This window comes from Lagenorhynchus albirostris, chromosome 19 (genome assembly GCF_949774975.1).
Source record: "Lagenorhynchus albirostris chromosome 19, mLagAlb1.1, whole genome shotgun sequence".
Classification (NCBI taxonomy): Eukaryota; Metazoa; Chordata; class Mammalia; order Artiodactyla; family Delphinidae; genus Lagenorhynchus; species Lagenorhynchus albirostris.
This window is the reverse complement of record NC_083113.1, coordinates 31,679,612-31,702,632: the sequence shown is the minus strand read 5'-3', so window position 1 is coordinate 31,702,632 and position 23,021 is coordinate 31,679,612. Positions and strand designations below refer to the sequence as shown.

The 23,021-nt window shown below is 39.9% G+C and overlaps 2 protein-coding genes and 1 long non-coding RNA gene across 4 annotated transcripts in view; 1 reads left to right on the top strand and 2 right to left on the bottom strand.

Annotated features, from left to right (window-relative positions):
- Positions 1-23,021, bottom strand: part of LPCAT2 (lysophosphatidylcholine acyltransferase 2) — a 64,332-nt gene that overhangs the window by 6,594 nt on the left and 34,717 nt on the right. For both annotated transcript variants that reach the window (XM_060131466.1, XM_060131467.1), the window contains one exon: positions 3,814-3,912. In XM_060131466.1, coding sequence (XP_059987449.1) covers positions 3,814-3,912 — 99 coding nt within the window. The remainder of the gene's footprint in view (positions 1-3,813; positions 3,913-23,021) is intronic.
- On the bottom strand, positions 10,194-11,225 carry CAPNS2 (calpain small subunit 2). The gene has a single exon (XM_060131468.1). It carries the CDS (start codon positions 11,124-11,126, stop codon positions 10,377-10,379), a length of 750 nt encoding a protein of 249 aa, XP_059987451.1. The 5' UTR covers positions 11,127-11,225; the 3' UTR covers positions 10,194-10,376.
- Positions 11,461-21,108, top strand: LOC132509693 (uncharacterized). Its single transcript, XR_009537106.1, has 3 exons — positions 11,461-11,493; positions 15,814-15,897; positions 20,869-21,108. It is a non-coding gene; the product is annotated as an uncharacterized LOC132509693 (long non-coding RNA).

Genomic DNA, 23,021 nt, shown 5'->3' with positions numbered 1-23,021 from the left:
GAGGTGTGTGCAGGGAAGAGGAACCGGCCAGAAAAACTCAGAAGCAGCAGCCAGAGACATGGAGAAGCAGAAAGAAAGAGCATGCATCTTGGAAGCTAGGGAAGGTTTTCAGCAAAGAGGAAGAAACTCTGAGTGTGGTAATGGCCAACAGAGTAAAATGGCATAGGAAGGCCAAGCAAGAAGCAAGAAGGTTTGCTGGATTTGGCAATTAGGAGATCCTGGCGACGGATGGTAACAGGAATCAAGCAATGATTAGAGAGGTGAGGCATGGAGGCAACAGGCATGGCTCTTCTTTTAAGAAATTATGGAATAAAGCACAGGAGATAAATGGGGTAATAACCACGTACAAAAGGAGGCTGCCTTCAGGAAGGGAGAGACAATATGTTTATAGGCAGAGGGGAAAGGGTGGGATAGTCTGAAAGTCAAGCAGCAATGCAGGGGTAACTGATAGATAATTAATATGCCATATTCATAATCCTCTCCAGGGTATTAACATTTTTTCATGATATCAACACTGACTCTTTGCAGGCACTGATCCAACATGTTCAAATCACTTTACACACTCATTGAACCCTAATAATAGTCTTATGTAAGGGGGGGTGTTGTTATGAGCCCTATCTCACAGATGAGAAAGCTGAGCAACAAGGAAGCCAGGTAACTTTCCCAAGGTCAGACAGCTTGTAAATGGTCAAGCTGTCACCCAAATGCAGGCAAATATCTACAGTTCCTGCTGTTAAGGTATCCACTTCTGACCAAATACACGATCAAAAACAGGCATTGGATGAGGTGTGATAATCATGAAAAGAACAATAAGCAAATACTGAATAGTGTTTTAATTGTTCACTAGGGTGGGAGGAGAAGAATATAATTCGAAGTTGTGATTTGCTGCTCCCAGATAAGAAGGCACTGGGACGCCTAGTCCATTTTCTACTACTCAGCCCCTAAATGGACGATAAGATAGCTGGAAAGCGCAAAGTGAATTAGCTAGCATTTGTTTTCACAACAGTAGCCCCGGGGCTCTTTATGGGCCTTGGACTTCAGGCGCTAACTGCCAGGATTCAGTCACAACCTCCCCCCACCTTCTCACAAACTCTAATTTTTCTGTAAAAGTCTTCCATTCCTAAAGAATTCTCATCAGCTTATCAAATCATCTAAATTTGGTCCTTTGATGGCTCTTCCGTCTGTGTAAGTTTCCTTCACACGTCCATTCTGGGGACTTTTACTTCCTCTCCATTTGTCCTTTGTCACAACTACCCCACGAAAACCCCTCCATTTCTCTCAATTCCTCATCGCTCCCAATAGCCTCCCTACTACAGAGTTCCCAGATCTAAGGTAAATCTCATGCTCTGGGCTCTGGTAGAAGGTTTAACACCCCATTTTCCTTGGAGAATGGGGGAGCGATATCTCCCCAGTGCACGGAATGCTGTGGGACTCTGCATCAAAACATCCTGTCTTTCCTAGCAAGCACATGGTCCAAGACCATTTGGACTCTGCCTGGAATTTGAATGATGAACAGCGTTGGAGTTTGCTCACTCTAACGGCAGTGCCCAAGGGAGATGTAGAGCAGCTCCCACAGCTGGGACCTCTGGAGCTGCCTGCTTTGGAGTATTCCCTGGAGCCTGCTTGCTGTCCTCACAACTGATTCCTCCACCAGAGTCTATGCCGACTGCTTACAACTGAAGAATGCTGACTAATATTCTACCTCTAAAGGTCACTGTGATGATGAAATATGATCAAAGATGGGAAGTTAACAGTGAAGTGTTACCCAAATAAAAGGATGTGAATGCATTCTGTATATATACAAAATGATACTACTAAATGAAAAATAGAAGCATGCCAAAATAATTTTCAAAAACATCATACAGGGACTTCCCTGGTGGCACAGTGGTTAAGAATCTGCCTGCCAATGCAGGGGTCACTGGTTCGATCCCTGGTCCGGGAAGATCCCACATGCCGTGGAGCAACTAAGCCCGTGCGCCACAACTACTGAGCCTGCGCTCTAGAGCCCATGAGCCACAACTACTGAGCCTGTGAGCCACAACTACTGAAGCCCACATGCCTAGAGCCTGTGCTCCACAACAAGAGAAGCCACTGCAGTGAGAAGCCCGTGCACCGCAACGAAGAGTAGCCCCTACTCGACGCAACTAGAGAAAGCCTGCACACAGCAACGAAGACCCAACACAGCCAAAAAATAAATAAATAAAATAAATAAATAAAATAAAATAGGCAAATAGACACTTAAACAAAACAAAACAAAACGAAAAAACCAAAACATCATACACCCCTGAGAAGGATAAAAAAATAACCAAAGTAAAACATGACACTTGCTTTACTGAAGAAAAGAGCTAATTATAGTTTTAGGTTCTTCTTTCCTCTCCCTGTCCCCCCTCAAAACCAAGGTCTAGGCTAGAGAAAAATCTCAGGACTTCTTTAAAGACAATAATTACTATGATTAAGGGCCAAATTTTCTATCAGGTCTTTCATTGGTAAACCCAAAGTGACCACTTGCCCAGCTGACCTTATAATCACACAGACAATCTCAGAACAGAAACAGAAATGTCTGGGTTGGAATAAGTTAGCTATGTGTATAATTTTAGGTTTTATGATGAATAAGTCTGTAAAAGTTTTCAGCTTGGAAAGAGTTCTGGCCCTTGCCTTGAGACCATCTGCTAAGCATCAACCTCTTAGGTTCTTTATAGGCCTAGCAGTTAACTCAGTTGAAACCAATCTGAAATAAAAAGTCAACCTGGGGACTCCTCTGTCAAGGATAGAACACATGGAAATTCGTGAGGCTAACCCAGGTGGCCTCTAAGACGTGAGAAAGGACTTTGGGAGGAAGAGAGTCTTTCTAGATGATAGAAGGGAAAACACTTGTTGAGGACACAGTGGGATATTCTTCTCAGAGAAAATAAGGAAGAAATAAGAGTAGGAAAGAGGCATGGGGAAGGTCCTCAGCTGTTATGGTGGATGAAGCAGAGACTCAAAGAGCTGTATGATAAGATTCCACATACACAGCTTGGTAAGTGAGATCAAGTTTTTGTTTTACTTGAGAGCAGATCATGTAAGATTAAAATATGGAAGGGAACATCCCATTCAAATACTAATTAGATAAAGCACGTTTCATCTCCAAAGAACCAAAACACACTTTGGGAATGTACTCTTCCCTCTCCTTTTTGCATATATAAGTGATAAAATGGAATCTGAGTTCTCATAATTCAAACCTCCATTAAGTTCTGCTAGGGATGGGGGACATGGATTTTATTCATCTGCCCCTCAACCCCCCATACTGCTGTGACAATATATGTGATATACAGGAAAACACATAGGGTGGAAACTTGAGACATTTATGATGGTATTCACCTGACACCACCACAACAAAGTAAACTCCATCGGGAAAAGATCACCTAAAATATCTCTGACATACAGAGTGAGAAAATAAGGATGGATCAGAACTTTCTGCCTGGTGAATTGGGATGACTATAGACAGGTGGTGTTTATTTATAAACCTCACTTTGGGGCTCCAAGATGGGGAGGCTGAAAAGAAATAATTTTTAAACTAATTTATGAAATCACCTGCTCTTCAATTTTAATGCTGTTAACTAGGCTGCTTCCAAAGACTTTCTTTTTGCTTAAATGGATGCTTGTCTTTTCTTTATTCTCGGTAGCGATTGTCTTAATCACATTGCCCTCGTATACATGTCACAGCAGATCTATAAACACTCGTAATAGATGCACTGATTTTCAGATAATACATTTAGAGTCAACACTTGTTTACGAGACAGACCAAGATGATTTCAGTGGGGCTGACAGTACCTTAAATGCCACCTGGATGATCTCCTCTGTGTTGGCAGGGTTGCACAGGACAGCCAGGCCAATTACATACTCTCGGAAGTCGATACTGCCATCATGGTTCTGTGAAAGGATGGGAGAAATCAGTTAGCAGGGCCACTGGTTGAATGACTATTAATCACAGCCCACAAGGTGAAATTCAGACATGCCACGCAGCTCAGCCTCGTCATGCACTGAGCCAATTTGGAAAAATGTTCGCACTGAGATAGAACAGCTAGTGAGTGGCCCACCTATTCCCAACTCAGAAGGAAGAAAAATATATTCCTGTTGAGTGATCAATATAAACATTTTATCACTGAGGCTCATTTAGACTGGCTCTATGGCACTCATTGTGGGTTCTTGAGCTCAGCCTTGATGGGAGCCTGTCTGGGAAGCAGGATGGGGATTTCATCCTAGGTGGGACTGAAGCCTTCATTCCACCATCGATGGTGGGCCTGCCATGATGGCCAACACCAGTGGGTCACTAAGAGACTCTCTCCATGTAGGAGATAGAAGGCAAAGGAAAGGGGCAAATTGAGGCAATAGTCACAGCTACATTCTTTCTCCTTTCTGTGCTTACTCTGCAATAAAGCAGGAGAAAGTAAGCAAACCCGAGCAACTTCAAGGGCCCCTTAGTGATATCGGGCCCTGGAAGATCCTGCACTTCTAAGCCTTGGAAACTAAACCTAATTCGTATGATGTTTATATCTATACACTGCAGCAGGTATTTCTTGATGGTATTATAAAAGAAGGGGTTGATAATTCTAATCCATGCTGACCGAATACAGAGTTTTTCCTACACATGAACTACTCACCTAGATGGGAACACTGAGAAGATGAAATGGGGAGAAAGGAGAGAAAGCTTAAGGAAGAGAGGAAGAAAGGGAGAGAGAGGCAAGGCAGAGAAGGAGGGAGGATGGAAGGAAGAGAAAGAAGAGAGAGAACAAGAAGGAAAGGGGAAGAAGAGAAAGGAAAAGTGAGATGGAGAGTGGAAGAGAAAGATGGAGGGGGAAAGAGGAGGAGGAGGAGAGAGAAAGGAAGAGGACAATAAGCTCAATGATTATAATCCCAGGTGCGGAATCATTTTGGCAGCAAGATCTTCATGTTGCCAGATGAACTATGAACTAGTAACAACAAAGCTAAGTGTGATACTTGATAGGTTAGCAGATGTTTGGCACTGATGAGAGCGTAATCTTTAACTGTGACTAAGTGTCTATACTTCAACCATCAAGAGTTCCTCTAGGGCAGGGATTGCCTTCCTCTGTGCAGTGTATTCCCATTGCCTAGCACACACAGGTAGGTGCTAAAAAACGATGCTACCTTTTCCTCACCTACTCTCACCTACTATTGATACTTTGGGTTCACCTTAAGACACTTAGGCAGTGTTTTTCACTGGAGTTTCATAGATGAGCTTGAAAGGGAAGGCCGTGAAGCCTCTGAAAGGGTATGCCTTTTTTTTTGTTTTTGGCTGAGCCACAGGGCATGCGGGATCTTATTTCCCTGACCAGGGATCGAACCCTTGCCCCCTGCAATGGAAGCGTGGAGTCTTAACCCCTGACCAGGGATCGAACCCGTGTCCCGTGCAGTGGAAGCATGGAGCCTTAACCCCTGGACCGCCAGGGAAGTCCCAGCCCTTTTTATATGTACATTTTTCTAGGGAAAAAAAATCTTGTAGTTTTCCTCAGCTTTTCAAAGCAACCAAGACTCACTGTCACCATACTACTTTATCTTGCTGCAGGGTGGGAACTAAAAAGGAATAATTTACCTTCACTTTCTCATCGGAGAAGGTAGAAACAGAGGATTCAAGATTTCCCTAAAGTAACAGGGTTTCTTCCTAGGATTTAAAACTCAGGTCATCCGACTTCCATTTTTGTCTGATTACCAGCCTCTAAGACAGCTGTTTTCTGCCTTTCCTTTAATCGACTTTATTGAGGTATCAATTACAGTCAATAAAAAGCATCCATTTTAAGTGTACAGTTTGATGTTCTTTGAAAAAATGCAGACACCAGGGTAACCACCATCACAATTGATGGCTATGATATTTTCATCACCCCAGAAGTTTCGGAGTTTTAAGGGACATAATTTTCCTTGTGCCACTAACGTTTAATTTTCTTCTGTACTATGGAGGGCTGTTGTTCATTAGGACTTAGAGGCTGAACAGCTTATGGTACCGTGAATATATGCTCAATAAAGGTAAATTTATTCTGCAATTGGTTTTCTCCACTAAGCAACATAGAAGTCTTGAATAGAAGTTCTGAAGTATAATGAACCGGTTTGCAGGGCAGAAATAGAGACACAGATGTAGAGAACAAATGTATGGACACCAAGGGGGGAAAATGGCGGGGAGGTGGGTGGTGGTGGTGTGATGAATTGGGAGATTAGGATTGCCATTTATACACTAATATGTATAAAATGGATAACTAATAAGAACCTGCTGTATAAAAAAAATAAAATTCTAAAATTCAAAAAAAAGAAGTTCTTTAGTATAGATATAAGAATGACCTATGAATATATTCAATATCCTGTGATAAACCATAATAGAAAAGAATATGAAAATAAGTATATAAATGTATAACTGAATCACTTTGTTGTACAGTGGAAATTAACACAACATTGTAAATCAACCATACTTCAATTAAATAAATTTAAAAAAAAGAATGATCTATGGACACTGAAGATATGGTCATAGGTAGTATGATTGGAAATACGCCTTTGATTTATTGTGAGGCATCCAATTTTTATCTATATTACCGGACCCTATGTATAATACAGGTCAAGCATTATAGCTTATTTTTCAGATGGAGAAAGAGAAATGTAAAAGACCCTTAGTATTACTGCTATTCACGAATAAAGGTAATATTCTGGACCCCTGGTTTTCTTTAACAGTTTTATATGAGTGGCTTTGACCGACAAAAGAATATTAAAGCAGACTCTTGATAATCAGTCACATGAGAAACTATATGTAAGTTTTCATCCTAGTAATGTGAAGGAAAAAAGGCAGCATAGAAATTATTCTGAGAGATTTCATTATAGGACTAATAAAATAATACATTTTAAGGTTCCAATTTCAGAATAATAAAATTTAGAACTGGGAGGAATCTTAGAAATCATCCGTTCAACTTCTTCATTTTTACTAATGAAAAATTGAGATGTAAGTTTTACTTGAGGTCACAAAACTCACTATTGCCACAACGACAATTAACATTTACCTAAACATTTACCTGACTCCCAGTCATTCAAATTAAAGCAGGCAAGTTGATAAAATATATTCAAAAACAGATAATAAAAAAGTATACAGCAAAATACACTCCTTTAATTTTTCAAATTCAAATCAGTCCCATGGTAAAAAATTATTCCTCAAAGCTGTGGTTCTTTCCTTTAAAAACTAATGGAACTCCTCAGGAAGAGTATTATTATTCAAATTCAATAAATTCTCAGTTATCCAGGAGAGTCAGGGAAGAGGTATTCTGTTTACCTCAATATTCTTATTTAGAGCATATTTCTACCCACCTGTATAATTGTATTATCAATTTTCTAGGAATTAAATTGTTTTAATCCACTTAGCATTAAAAATAGACATTTTAAAAAAAGTAATTCTGAAAGCACTTCAAGATTAATACGTGCATTAAGTATCAGTGCCCTGCAGGTGCCTCAGCAAATATTTTTTAAGGCCTGACTATGGGTTAGTTGTGCAATATTACTGATGAAATTTCTGATTGAAGTTGATACATAAATCAACTTTTAAATCACATGCACTATTACTCAAAAAATATTTTAAAGGTGACCTTTAAGATGACATACAAATTTTGAATGTTTTTGGACATTTGCTGTTCTTAGGTACAGAACACACAGTTCTTTTTCCTGCTATGATAGGTTACAGAATTCAGTGTATTAAATCAAGACTAAGGTGTTTTTCAAAATCATATGGGATATTTTGAAATTAAAAAATGTAGCTGTATAATTTCACATTTAAACAAAATCATTATTATTTTCAACTTACTACATTGATTGTATTGCTTTTAGAAATTTGAAAATGAGATGGAGTTATATTAATGAAAGCCCTTCATCTTAGGCTATCAGTAGTCTTCCATGTAGAAAAGGCAACATTTGAAAAAAATTATCAGGTGAATACTCCCTCTTACACTGAAGATGTGCCTTTAAAACACCAACTAAAACAAAAAAACAAACAACAAAAAAACCCATTGGATGGAAATTAAGAAATTCAATCACTTGTTAGGCTATTGGTTCTACACAATGCTAAAGGTTTGTTTACTTGGAAAAATCCAGACTTTGGACTAAATTTTCTGGGATCCACTCTAGTGCCTGGGGTTATTTGTCCAATTTTACACAAATTCAGAAAAGAACAAGAGAAACTTAGGTAACTTCAGGATGTTTTGCCCTGTGCATGCAGGAAGAGAATCATAAAAGTAGGTAATCCCTTAACTTGAAGAGCAAGAGAAATACCTAATACCACCCCTAGTGTGAGATAATTGTCTTAACTTTCATAAAACATTTAAAATGAAGTGAGGGGAGAAAAGTGGGGCTATGTTTTCTTTTCCCCAACCATCATGTGGAAAGATTAAATTATAAACTTAATATTCTGAGACCTTAAAAGGTATCTTGGCAGATTTCCCCTTTCCTGGCTATATTACTACTACAGCCATGCCTAACATACTAGTGGCCATATTCTAAAACAGGGATCCTGATATTAATGTGCGGTTGCAGCCTCAGTCTAATATAACCACACCTGTTTTAAGTAGCTCCCCAGACCAAGTTTAAATTACAAGTCCCTTGAGGAAAGCGGATGTGATCTCTGGGCTTGGCTCAAGTCAGAATTACACACATGTGGTATTTCATAAATATTATATGATGGTGATAATGGTGTCCACAGAGGCCAAATGCCAACCTGTCCTATTTTCACTGGGGATTTCTAACAGGCAGCTGAGGGCTGTTAACAGGCCAGTTACATCATTTCAACAGTTACAGCTTTCCTCTAAATGACTCAAAAAGGAAGGATTTATCTTCAAACGCAGGATGATCCTCCAAAGTAGATTGGGAGAGAGGGAATGCATTAAAACCCAGAGAAGCAGGAGGGTAGAAACCAATTAAATAGGCAGATGAACAGAGCACTTGAAAATGCAGCCTCTCTAGCTGAGTCTACTGGCCAGGGATTCCTGGATTCTCTTTGCCCTGTTATCACCACCTGAATCAAAATGAAAAAGCCAAACCAAGGGCCATTCACAAGAAAGGCACAACTACCCCTGCTTTTTGGGTGGCAGTTTCTCCATACTCCTATCTTCTTTTTTTTGGAAGCTGGCAACACTGACTCCTGTGGGGACCTCAGTTTTCAGCTGAGACTAATATGAAAAATACAGTGAAGACAGACTAACCTTAAAGCTGTGGCTGTCAACCTTGGTTGCTCATCAGAATCACCTGGGGAGCTTTAAAAACTACTCATCTCTGAGCTCCACCTCTAAAGATTTGTATTTAACTCATGTGGAGTGGGACTCAGCTCAAGAGCTCTCCCGGTGATTCTAAATTGCAGTCAGGGCTGAGAACCACTGCAATAAAGACTCAGCAACATTTATACATATTTATACATCTCTCTATCGCTTTAGATACCAAATAACTGGTTATGATTTGTGTACATTTTCTTTGTTTACTTTTTTTCCTGTCTGCAGTTTTCAAACAAATGAAAGAGTATTCTTTGCTCTGAGGCAGGGCAAGACGTGACAAGAGCTGGCTAACATCAGCAGGGCGTGCCTGATTTTGAAGTACATGTAAGAGCGATCACTTTGATTCATTAAGGCAACCAGAGACATTTCAACTATAAGTACGCTCTTTCATTCCCCAATGCCCTGATTCTCTTTACAATTATATCAAAACAAAACTGTTACATGCTTATTTTGCTAGAGAAAAGGGACTAAAGAATTCTAGATTTTAGATAGTTGTTCCACCATTAAAAAAAATACTACCTTTTATAAAACTGCTTAATTTCACATTTCTGAACCTGTTTCTATACAGTTAAGCAGGTTACCAGGAAAACACTTTTTTTTTTAAATGTAATAGAAAGACCTGATGTGAATTAACAGAAAAACAGGTTTTGAATTTCCTGCCTCCTCACCTTTTTTAAAGGAAAAAAATATATCTCCTGAGAGCTTTCTTGATTTATTCCAGGATTCTTTTCAAAATTTCATTCTTAACAATAACAACAACAGCTTTCCTGCTCTTTGGAATTCATTCACCAAATAAGAAATGACCTATTAAAATCTACTCCATTAGAGCCTGCCTTGCATTCCCATCACATATATAAGTCCATATTAATCCTGTGTCTCAAAAAGCCGACATACAAACCACTCAGAATATTTTTCATGAAAAATCTGTTTAATTAAGCAGTAAAGGGCAGCACAAGTTCAGAAATAGGTCGGGTTATGAAAGAACTCGGCAGGAAATGACAGCTTTGGATGGGGTAACCGCAACCGTGCAGAGAGCATGGCTAAGCTTCCAGCACTCCTGTCCCCCGGGGTAGTCCCGACTTAGTGCCCACTTTAGGAATACATGGTCAGCTGCAGCCATTCTTGGATAGACACCTGAATCAGGCCATCCGCATCTCTATCCAGGGATTTGAAGGCACGAAACATGGCATCCAGGCGAACCAGGCAGCTGATGAAGTTGTTAAAATCCATACTTCCATCCTCATTGGCATATCGGCAGACTATCATTTGGTAAAGTTGTTCCTTTAGCTGGAAGCCTGCTGCCTGCAGAGCCCCCCGCAGCTGAGAACTTCCCAGAGACCCAGAATGGTCCCTGTCATATTGCTTATAAACACGCTGCCATTTCTTGATGTTTCTCCAGAGATACTTAAATTCTTTGAAGCCCAGCTTTCCAGTTGTGTCACTGTCCATGATGGACACGATGCTCCGGCAGGTGTCAAGACTAAAGCCGTCAGACTTCAGATCCTTGTGCTTAGACAGGACTTTGTTGAGAATATTCATTAGGTGAGTGGCATCCACTTCCATGTCTGGTCCAGCCAGCTGTGCAAATTGTTGCCGAAACCGCCTAACTTCCTCACTTTCATTGGCCTCCACGTTGGTGAAATGCTGCTCAGTGGGTGGTGGTTCTGGGGTATACTGAGCAGCTGCAGCCTCGCTGATAAAATTCACAATTCCTCCAACTATCCCTCCAATATTTCCTGCTCCTCTACTTTTCTGACTGCCTCCTCCAAGAAGGTCTCCAAGAGCTTGTCCAAGATCTTGACCTTGATCTCCTCCTTCCAATAGAGACTTTACAAGAAACATGCTTTTGGTTTACCGAAAGGGTAAAGGGTAAAGGCTGCTGAAATCTTGGAGGTGGTATGAGAGAGATGAAATGGAGTCTAAGTAGTTTACATGTGGAAGAACTGGCTTTTCTGTACTTGCTTGCACTGTACAACACCCTGGGTGCACCTCCTACCCTAGTTGCCTGAATTCCACTAGGTCCTAGCACCTGCCATTTTTCAGAGGGCGTCAATAAAATACTCCTAAGTTATAGTATGTCTGACAAATTAGAAGAAATCATATTTTTAAGTGTAATATATTAAACTATACATTTCTATATGCTGTTAACTATTTTTAGTTCTCTTTCTCAGCACCTGAAAGATGACGTGGAGTTTCCTAACAGGAGAAGGTAAATGACTCAAGGATATCAAGAATTTCTTTTCTAAGGAATATTTATTGTTAGGGTACAACTGAAGAATTCTGGGGCACTGGAAAAATATTTACCTAATTCTCTTCCTTTAGCAAAGATCTGCAGCATCCAATGTTCTTAAGAAAAACTTGGAAGGGGGATTTTTAAAATGCAGGGTCCCCAGGTCCCATCCTCAGAGATTCTGATTCTGTATAGTCTGCTGTGGGGCTCATGATTTACGTTTTTGGAATCTTTTGGAAGTGTAACATTCACATAGAAAACTGTACAAATCACAAATATATAGCTCAAAGAATTTCATATATATATATATATATTTATATATGCCCATGTCATACACCCCGATCAAGAAATAGAACATCATCAGGACTTCCAAAGCCTCTTCATGCCTCTTTCCAGTTATTCTCCTCTCCCAAGGGTAACTAACCATTGTCATGACATCTAACACCACAGATTCATTTTTGTACCTTAAATAAATGGAATCATATAGCATATACTTTTTTGTATCTTGTTTTTAAATTTTTAATTAAAAAAATTTAAAATTGTGGTTAAATACATGTAATGTGCAATTTACCATTTTAACCATCTTTTAAAAAATATTTATTTATTTATTTGGTTGCACCGAGTCTTAGTTGCGGCAGGTGGCTCCCTAGTTAGTTGCGGCAGGCGGCTCCCTAGTTGGGCTCCTTAGTTGTGGCACATGGGCTCCTTAGTTGTGGCACATAGGCTCCACACTTGAGTTGCAGCTCGTGGCCTCCTTAGTTGTGGCAGGTGAACTCTTAGTTGCGGCATGCACGTGGGATCTAGTTCCCTGACCAGGGATCGAACCCGGGCCCCCTACACAGGGAGCGCAGAGTCTTAACCACTGTGCCACCAGGGAAGTCCCCCATTTTATAATAGTTTTAGCTCTTATGCTTAGGTCTTTGACCCATTTTGAGTTAATTTTTATATATGGCATAAGGTAAGAGTCCACTTCATTCTTCTGCATGTGGTTATCCAGTTTTCTCAGCACCATTTGTTGAAAAGACTGTTCTTTCTCCATTGAATGGTCTTGGCACCCTTATCGAAAATCATTTGTATGCACACACACAGGTTTATTTCTGGGCTCTCTATGCTATACCATTGGTTCATATGTCTGTCTTTATGCCAGTACCACACTATTTGGATTACTGTAGCTTTGTAGTAAGTTTTGAAATCAGGAAGTGTAAGACTTCCAACTTTGTTCTTGTGCAAGACTATTTTGTCTATTCAGCATCCTTTGAGATTCCATATGAATTTTAGGATGGATTTTCTGACTTCTGTAAAAAAAATTTTTGTCGGGATTTTGATAGGGATTGCACAGACTCTGTAGACCACTTTGGGTAGTATTGACTTCTTAACAATATTAAGAATTCCAATCCATGAACACAGGATGTCTTTCCATTTATTTGAGTCTTTTTAAATTTCTTTGAACAACGCTTTGTAGTTTCCAGTGTACAAGTCTTCTACCTCCTTGGTTGTTTATTCCTATTTTATTCTTTTTAATGCTGCTGTAAATAGAGTCACTTTCTTAATTTCTTTTTCATATTGTTTATTGTTAGTGTATAGAAACACAACTAAGTTTTTTTTAAAAAAATAAATTTATTTACTTTTGGCTGCATTGGGTCTTCGGTGCGGTGCACAGGCTTCTCACTGCAGTGGCTTCTCTTGTTGCAGAGCGTGGGCTCTAAGCACGTGGGCTTCAGTACTTGTGGCATGCGGGCTCTAGAGTGCAGGGTCAGTAATTGCATTGCACGGGCTTAGTTGCTCCATAGCATGTGGGATCTTCTCAGACCAGTGATCGAACCTGTATCCCCTGCATTGGTAGGCAGATTCTTTTATTTATTTATTTATTTATTTATTTATTTATGGCTGCATTGGGTCTTTGATGCTGCACGTGGGCTTTCTCTAGTTGTGGTGATCAGGGGCTACTCTTTGTCGCGGTGCACGGGTTTCTCATTGTGGTGGCTTCTCTTGTTGTGGAGCATGGGCTCTAGGCTCGTGGGCTTCAGTAGTTGTGGCATGCAGGCTTCAGTAGTTGTGGCTTGCGGACTCTACAGCATAGGCTCAGTAGTTGTGGCGCACGGACTTAGTTGCTCTGCGGCATGTGGGATCTTCCCAGACCAGGGATCAAACCCATGTCCCCTGCATTGGCAGGCGGATTCTTAACCACTGAGCCACCAGGGAAGTCCCCACAACTAAGTTTTGTGTGTGGATTTGTATCCTGCAACTCTGCTGAATTAGTTTATTAGTTCTAACAATTGTGTGTGTGTGTGTTGTCTGCAGGATTCTTTTACATATAAGATCATCTATTCTGTGAGCAGAGATAATTTTTGTTCTTCCTTTCCAGCTCATATTCCTTTCATTTCTTTTCTTGCCTAACTGTTTTGGCTAGGGCTTCCAGTACTATGCTGAATAGAAGTAGTGAAAGCAGGCATCCTTTTGTGTTCCTAATCTTAGAGGAAAGGTTTTCAGGCTCAAACCACTGAGTATGCTGTTGGCTGTGGGCTTTTCATATATGGTTTTTGTTATGTTGAGGTATTTTTCTTCTATTCCTAGTTTGTTAAGTGTTTTTATCTGAAAGGGTGTTGAATTTTGTCAAATGCTTTTTCTGGATCGATTGAGGTAACTGTGTTTTTTCCCCCTTCATTCTGTTAATGTGGTTTATTACATTGATTGATTTTCATATGTTGAACCACCCTTGCGTTCAAGGAATAAATCCCACTTAGTCATGATGTAAAATCCTCTTTATGTGCTGTTGAATTCTGTTTGCTAGTATTTTGTTCAGAATTGTTGCATCAATATTCATATGGGGGACTTCCCTGGTGGTGCAGTAGTTAAGAATCTGCCTTCCAGTGCAAGGGAGATGGGTTCGATCCCTGGTCAGGGAACTAGATCCCACATGCATGCCACAACTAAGGAGCCCATGAGCCACAACTAAGGAGCACATGTGCTGCAATTAAGTAGCACACGTGCTGCAACTAAAGGAGCTGGTGAGCCGCAAGTAAGGAGCCCGCCTGCTGCAACTAAGACCTAAATAAATAAATAAATAAATAATTCATATAGGACATTGGTCTGTAGTTTTCTTTTCATGTACCGTTGACACTTGAACAATATGGGCTTGAACTATGTGCCTTCATTTCTACTAGGATTTTATTCAATAAATACATACTACAGTACTACACTTGAGCTTGGTTGAATCTGTGGATGCAGAATCATGGATACATAGGGCCGACTATAAAGTTATATGGAGATTTTTGACTGCACGGGGTTTGGTTCCCCTAACCCCTGTGTTGTTCAAGGGTCAACTGTACTATCTTTTTCTGACCTTGGTATCAGGATAATGTTGGCCTCATAGAATGAGTTGGGAAGTATTCCCTCCTCTTCAATTTTTGGGAAGAGTTTGAGAAGGATTAGTGTTAACTCTTCTTTAAACATTTGGTAGAATTCACTAGTGAAGCCATCTGGTCCTGGGATTTTCTTTGTTGGGAGTTTTTAAAAAATTACTCATTCAATCTCCTTACTAGTTAGGTCTGTTCATATTTTCTGTTTCTTCATGATTCAGTCCTGGTAGGTTGTACATTTCTAGGAATTTGTCCATTACATCTAGGGTAACCAATTTGTTGGCATACAGTTGCTCATAGTACTGTTTTATAATACTTTTTATTTCTGTAAATTTGGTAGTACTGTCCTCTCTTTTCTGATTTTGTGTGTCTGGATTCTCTTTGCTCAAAATTACATTTGTGAGATTTTATATATATATATATATATATATATATATATATATATATATATATATTTTTTTTTTTTGCGGTACACGGGCCTCACTGTTGCGGCGTCTCCCATTGCGGAGCGCAGGCTCCGGACGCGCAGGCTCAGCGGCCATGGCTCACGGGCCTAGCCGCTCCGCGGCATGTGGGATCTTCCCGGACTGGGGCACGAACCCGTGTCCCCTGCATCGGCAGGTGGACTCTCAACCACTGCACCACCAGGGAAGCCCCAGATTTTATATTTTTAATAAGTATCTTCAGAAGTCAGTCTATGACAGATAGTCCCAGATAATACTTTGAGAAACCTCACCCTTGATACTAGGTAGAGTCAGGGTACAAGCCCTTCAGCAGTCTTTGGAAGTTCTATTGGTAAACTCAGGGAAAAGTGGCCAGGACATAACTAAGTCCTTATATCACTCAGCATTTTGGACCTTAATTTCAATCTGCAAACTGATGATAATAGTATCTCCCCTGCCTACTTCATAATGATTCAATTTCTTTTATTATGTTTCAGGACTTGGACTCAATGTTTAGGAGAGAAAGATGAAAACATCAGGATTGCTGTCCTCAAGGATCAAAGAGACCCACAGAAAACTAGGTGTTGTAACTGTAATCTGAGGTCTATTTTCACATTTCTACTATTAATACTAAACTATTACATTTGTATATAATATTCTTTGGTATATCGATTTTATAGAATTTCCATGAAAGACATAAAAGCATTTGATGTAAGGAAAGGAAAACTCAGAGAAGTTAAGCTACTTATAAAAGGTCACACAGCTAATATATTGTATACGATTATCAAACCAATATGGGTGCCCAAAAGGGGAACAATAAGTTCTGCTGAGGAAAGGAAAGGAGAACATTTACCTACAGAAGAGGTAACGTGTAGGCCTGACCATAGGCTAAGTCAGAGTTCTCCAAAAAGACAAGATATATATATATATATAAAGGGGTGGTGTAGTGAAAAGATAGAGGAAGTAAAGCATGTGTGGTATTCAAGAGATAATGAGTAGTCCAGTGTGATGAGAGTTTACTGCTGAGAATGATGGGAGATAAAGGCAACTCAATAGAATAGAATGAAATTGGAAAGGACTCTGAACTGCCATGTGACAAAGTCTATCTCACAGGTTACTCTGGAAACTACTAAGGCTCAAATATGAAGTCAAAAGGAGATTAAACGTAAAATTACTTTATAAACTGTACAATTCTAGAATTAAATAATGATTATTCTAGCTATTATTAGGGAGAGAATAGTAGCTGGGAGACACTGCTCTGTGTAGGATATGAGAGCAATGTCTCCTGCCACACTTAGTGGTTTATAGAAAACTCTCCATCAACTGGTTTTATGGCACAATGACTCCAATAACTGGTCTCATGGGCACCGTGAAATGGTCTCTGTAAACACCAAAGGCCAAATGTCTTCCTTTACCACACTGAAGAAGCACCACAAAAGGACTTTCTTCCCTTTAGGGGATCACAAGGGGCCATCTGGCCTCAGACAGATTTAAATCCATTCATATAAGCTTCTGAGGAAATTACATGGGCTTTGTTTTTATAATATTGCAAATTAACTTGACAGCATCCATTGTCATATAAAATGTGCCTCCTTATGACCATCTGAAGTGTTTTTCGCTGAAGTTTAAATCCAATTCCTCTCATTTATTTTCTGCTAAGATGGAAAGCATTTGGCTAACAGTTTCTCATAAGCCATCATAGAATAAAAGACTGTTATTAGATTAACAAGCCTTTTCTTCTCTGGACTATTTAATCCCCTAAGGCTATTTATTAGAACATTAATAGGAACTTTGGTTGCTGTCTGGGGGAACTCTACTGTGCAGCTCTGGAGAAAAAGAGTAGGGGAAGAGGCCATATTCAATGGAAAATTTAACCTCAATTTGAGGGGGAAGAGTTATTGAACTTAAAAAGTTAACAGTGACACACGAATGCTACTAGCAACACTATTCATAATAGTTCCAAAGTAGAAACAACCTAAATATCGACTAACAGGTGAATGAATAAACAAAATGTGATAAATTCATATAATGGAGTACTATTTGGCAATAAAAAGGGATGAATTACTGATACAGGCAACAACATGGATGGACCTCAAAAACTTACAATAAGTGATAAAAGCCAGACATGATACTGTATATTGTAAGATTCCATTATATGAAATGTCCAGAAAAGGCAAATCTATACAAGTCTCTATTCTAGTCTTTATTCTAGACCAGGTCTAGAACAACACAGGAGGACTTACTATAGTGGTTGCCTAGGGTTGGGAGATAGGTAGGTGACAGGAATTAACAGTTAATGACACAGGAATCATAATGGGGTGATGGAAAAACTCTAAAACTGATTTATGGTGCTGGTTGCACAACTTGGTAAATTTACTAAAAAAATCATTGAACTGTATGCTTGAAATGGCTGAATGCTATGATATGTAAAATATGCCTCAAGAAAGTTATTTTTAAAAAGTCCAGAGATGGTTTGTAGTAAAAAGAATACTGAACTAGGAGTTCCCAGTGCTGCAACTAACCAGCTCTGTAGCCTTGAGCATACAACTTCCTCTTTTGGGCTGGAAGCTTCCTGAGAAATGAGGAAGATGGGCAATTTGACACTAAACATCCTTTCAGCTCTAGAATGCTGTGAGTCTAGATCTTCACGTGCCATGAAGTGGTGACTGCAGCTTCGTTCTTACCTTGCATTCAGTTTCCTTCTCATGCCCAAGTATTTTTATGTTATATATGACTGTAATTTAATCTTTTTCTTGGGTCTGGTTCTACAACTTTTAAAGACATACTTACATACCCTTATCCTCACTTTGACGTATTGTCTGGTTTTCAAAAGTATTCTGGTAACCTATCAACTATGTTGCTCCTCCAGACAGAACTCCAAGGTGGGGGGACTGAAGCAGGTCTCGAATAACACAGGACACACAGCTCCCACTGTCAGTGAGGGCTCTCTGTCAAGTGGGGCTTTCACCTAACTGCAACATGATCTGGACCAGACCTTCCTAATTTATTGATGAGAATGTCACGTTGGATGAAATCAAAAACCTTTCTAGAGTCCATATAGATAATATCTATTTCTTCTTCTTTATCATCTTGGAATGTCACTCTGTCATAGGAGGAAATTAAATTGGTCTGACACAATTTGCTTCTTATAAAGCCCTGTTCTTTACCTCTTTATGCTCTTGGAGGAGGCCACTGCTCACTTGTTCCAATAAAAAATCGAGCTTTAATCAATGCCCTCTCCTTTCTGTTTCCTCTAAGTGTCTCCTAGGTAGACTTGCATTGAGAAGCCAAAAAGAAAGCATACAATTCTCATGCTTAAAAGGATATTTCTAGTGTAAGAACACTCAGGGAGGGAAAATATTGCATGGGGGAGTTAAGTCACCATGAGAATTGAAGAAGGAAATGGTCAGACATATAGGCCATCAAACTTCCAGGATGACTGGTACAACTGGATAGGAATGTTCATCTAGCCCACTCAGAAAGTTATAGCTTTCTTCTGTTAATTATATCATATGAGCTTTAGATTTCATATAACAAATCCTGATTAACTGAGATTGGAATCAAGATGAGTTCTTTTCACATGAGCTATGAAATACTAAAGTATACATCAAACCCGAACTGGAAATTTAAAGGATAGAAGAAAGGGGAAGAGGGGGGTGGAGGAGGGATAAATTAGGAGCTTGGGATTAACAGATACACACTACTAGATATAAAGTAGATAAACAATGAGGTCCCAGTGTGTAGCACAGGGAAAAATATTCAATATCTTGTAATAACCTATAATGGAAAAGAATCTGAAAAAGAATATATAAATATAACTGAATCACTTTGCTGTACACCAGAAACTGACACAACATTGTAAATCAGCTATACTTCAATTTAAAAAATAGTATAGAAGACTTCACTGTTGCAACTATTCACCTCTGGCACTGTATTATGAAAGCAGCCATAGACAGTACATAAACAAATGGGCATGGTTGGTGTCCCAATAAAGCTTTATTTACAAAATAGGCGTCAGACTGGATCGGGTCTATCAGCTGTAGTTTGCTGACTGTCACCTGCTATATTTCCTAAACTGATGAAAATAAAGCATGCTGCTAAAATTTAAGGACTGATCGAAGGATTGCAGTCAAGGCTTATAGCCACCATCGTTCCACATCTGATTTAAAGGGGGTCATTCTGAATCTTTATTCTCACCAAATCTGTCTACTTCTTATTGACATCCTCCCCATTTCTAACTAGTGGTATATCATTCATCTTCACAAATGAGAGAGACTGATTTCTAATCACTCAGCTATAGTCTGGCATGAGCTCACTCTCTTTTTACCAAAACCATTATGCACACAACAGACCACAGGCTAAGAAAATTTAGATAGTTGGTTACTATTTCCATTCTCTAAAAAATGTGAAAACTGTCCTGATTTTTCCCATTTCGGCCTTCTAACGGGTACTTGGTTCTTCTGGCATTACTATGTCCTTTGTTTAAATATTAGAACAGGAAAGTGTGTGTATACTTTAGCACTTTGACAATCCATCATTTTTGGCTATTCTGGAGATCTTTTATTACTCTTTTGCATTGTGTGGAATGAATGCGTTTCTTTATCCGAGTTCTTCCTGTCTGCCCTGTTCTTGGCATTAGTTCAAGTGTTAAACCATGAGCAAATAATGAGCATATAATAACAAGCATCCTTGCTTGCCCTTCCCTGTTAGAGAAGGTAGGGTGCTGTATTATGCAGATTTTCAAGCTGAGAGTTAGGACAGGGCATTTATGTGGCTTAAGTGACTGAAAATAAACAGAGAAATCTTTCTGAGTGGGGTGGATTAACTTTTCTATTCAGTTGTACAAATTATACTGAAAGTTTAGGACCAAATGTCCCACAAAGTCAAAAACATTTACAATCCTGCTCTTTGCTGAAAAAAGCCTGCTGATCCCTGAAATATAGCTTCGCCACCAGCGAATATACATACCGTTATGGTGATGTGTACCAGATGGAACATGACCCTGAATGTATCATGAGATGTAGTGCAGATGAGATGACTTGCCACTAGTAAGAGGTAAGAGGCAGATAACATGGTATACTGTCAAACTAGCAACAAAGATGATATGTGTGCTGCAAAATTTGAGGACTTTGTCTCATAGGTATGTAAGATACTGCTGGCAGGGCAGCACATGGCTCTGCTCAATAACACAGCGTTGAAGAATGAATGAAATAAGGTGATGCTGTGTAGATATTCTTATAACTGTACAAATGACTGTGTTATAATTATTTCTGACTTAGCCAGTGTTGTTTCTCAGTCCCATTAAGTGTATTTAAATGCCTTCAAGAGTGTTGGCAAAAAAATCTAGTCTTGAAAACTGAATTTGAATATAAAAAATGTTGAGAAGCCACTGTTTTAAACTACTGTCTCAGCTCTCAACTGTCTCTAACTCATGTGGACTTTTGACTAATCCCTATCAGCCTCTGATTCAGAGAGCTCAGTGTACATTTGGGAAAATAAAGAAGCTGAATGAAACCTAAAGATGAAAAGGGTCTTCTTTTCCTTTTTTTCAGAGATGAGACCTCTCCACAAAAAACTATCCTAATCCAATGAGCCATGCTATGCTTTGGATCATGAATGCCACATTTCTGTTGGACCTTGAAATCATCTGCCATCGCATATCTGACAATCTAAAAGAACACATCAGATTGTCAGAAGAAACTGAATGGACAGCACATTTTCTTTTTTTTAGGACAGACTGAGATGAAAACCATTATGAAGTTTTTGCAGACTTGCCAGGAATGTATGTGGGAAGAAGGAGTAAGGGAACATGGAGAGATATACAGATCTCTCCCCTTCCCCAAAATACCAACCACAATTGCACCAGACTTGGGGAGAGACTGAGAGAAGAAAAGAAGGAAGGGGAAAAGGAGAATAAAGTGGGAAAGGCACATGGGAGGAGCCCTCTGCCCTACAAAAATTTATAGCTACTGAAATGAAAGAGCAAGAGGAACATCCCACCCTCTCTTTCCCACCCTTCTTCCTCCCCCACCCCTCATAAGTATTGAGTTTAGCAAGATAAGCTACTCAGAGAGAAATAAACTATGACGTTACTGAACTTCTTTGTCTTTTCCGTGGAACATTTCCCAGCTAAATCCCTCCAAGAGAGCATGGAAGTGGGGATGTGCACAGGGTGTGGCAACGATTACATAATTCAGCTTCTCAAAACAAAGCAAATCTTCACAGGCACAGACATGCAGGTATGTTAAAAACAAAAAAAAAGGAAAGCGAGAAAGACAGAGAGACAAAGAGAAGAGAAAAGGAAGAGGTAAAGAAAGGTCAAATGCATTAGTTGTTAATTCTCCAGATTATTTTCTCTACCTTCCAGTATGTTGGAGATCAAAAGTGTTTTAAAGACCAACTCGTGGTCTATATCTAAAGCTAAGTCTATACACTATACAAAGAAGTGAAGAAAACTTAACAGTTATAATTGATACGTGAGCCGATTGAAGCAGTCCATGCAGAAGTGTGATTGACCACACTGGCCACAAAGGCTCACCAGTCTCCAAACTGCTTGGAGCTAATTGTATTCTTTCGTTCAGAGTGAGTCAATCTGGCTAACTAGGGCTTATTGTAATCCTTGGTTTACACTCCCTTCCCCACTCCCAAATCTTACCACATATCCCAGTGCTATAGAAACAATGGGGCCACTGGCAGGTATCATCAGTCATCAAAAGACAGAACTGGTGTCAAAGCAATCCTGTTATTGCTGTTATGACAGTTTGACACCTGAAAGACAGGGCAACTTCTATGGAGACTATTTTTTTTTTTTTTTTTTGCGGTACACGGGCCTCTCACTGCTGTGGCCTCTCCCGTTGCGGAGCACAGGCTCCGGACGTGCAGGCTCAGCGGCCATGGCTCTCGGGCCCAGCTGCTCCACGGCATGTGGGATCCTCCCGGACCGGGGCACGAACCCGCGTCGCCTGCATCGGCAGGCGGACTCTCAACCACTGCGCCACCAGGCAAGCCCTCTATGGAGACTATTTTTAATCTTGATTAAAAATCCTGATGAGCATAAAGTCTATGATGTGCTTTGAACTTCCCTCTTGGTCCCTGTTTCATGTCACTTCCCATTTCCCCATCTCCTGTTCTTATTTGTATGCCCCTGCCATATTCCTTCCTGTCACCAAGTTCATATTTATAGAAACTTTATTTAAAATTGCTTGCATGGTTTCCAGAGCCATACTGAAAAATGCTATACAAATCTCACAGAAATACTAGTAACAGTACAAGTGAAAAGTGCCTGTATTTTCCCAACTTGCACTGTTACATACCATAATTTACATCTCCTTTTCCCTAAATCTTCATTACACTTTAAAGTAGCACCATTGCAGTGACACATTACCATTTCACGGACAAGGAAAAAATATTTGTATGCTGCAACAAGCACAGAAGAGAGGCTTGTGCACTCCATACGGAAGAAGGCTGCTTACCTGTATCATGTTAAAGAATAGTTCATCTAAGGGACTTCCCTGGTGGCGCAGTGGTTAAGAATCCACCTGCCAACGCAGGGGACACAGGTTCAAGCCCTGGTCCAGGAAGATCCCACATGCCGCGGAGCAACTAAGCCCGCGAGCCACAACTACAGAGCCCACGTGCCACAACTACCGAAGCCTGCACACCTAGAGCCCGTGCTCCACAACAAAGAGAAGCCACCACAATGAGA

Coding starts and splice junctions, on each gene's coding strand:
- CAPNS2 (XM_060131468.1), bottom strand. CDS start 11,126: ATGTTTCTTGTAAAGTCTCTATTGGAAGGAGGAGATCAAGGTCAAGAT.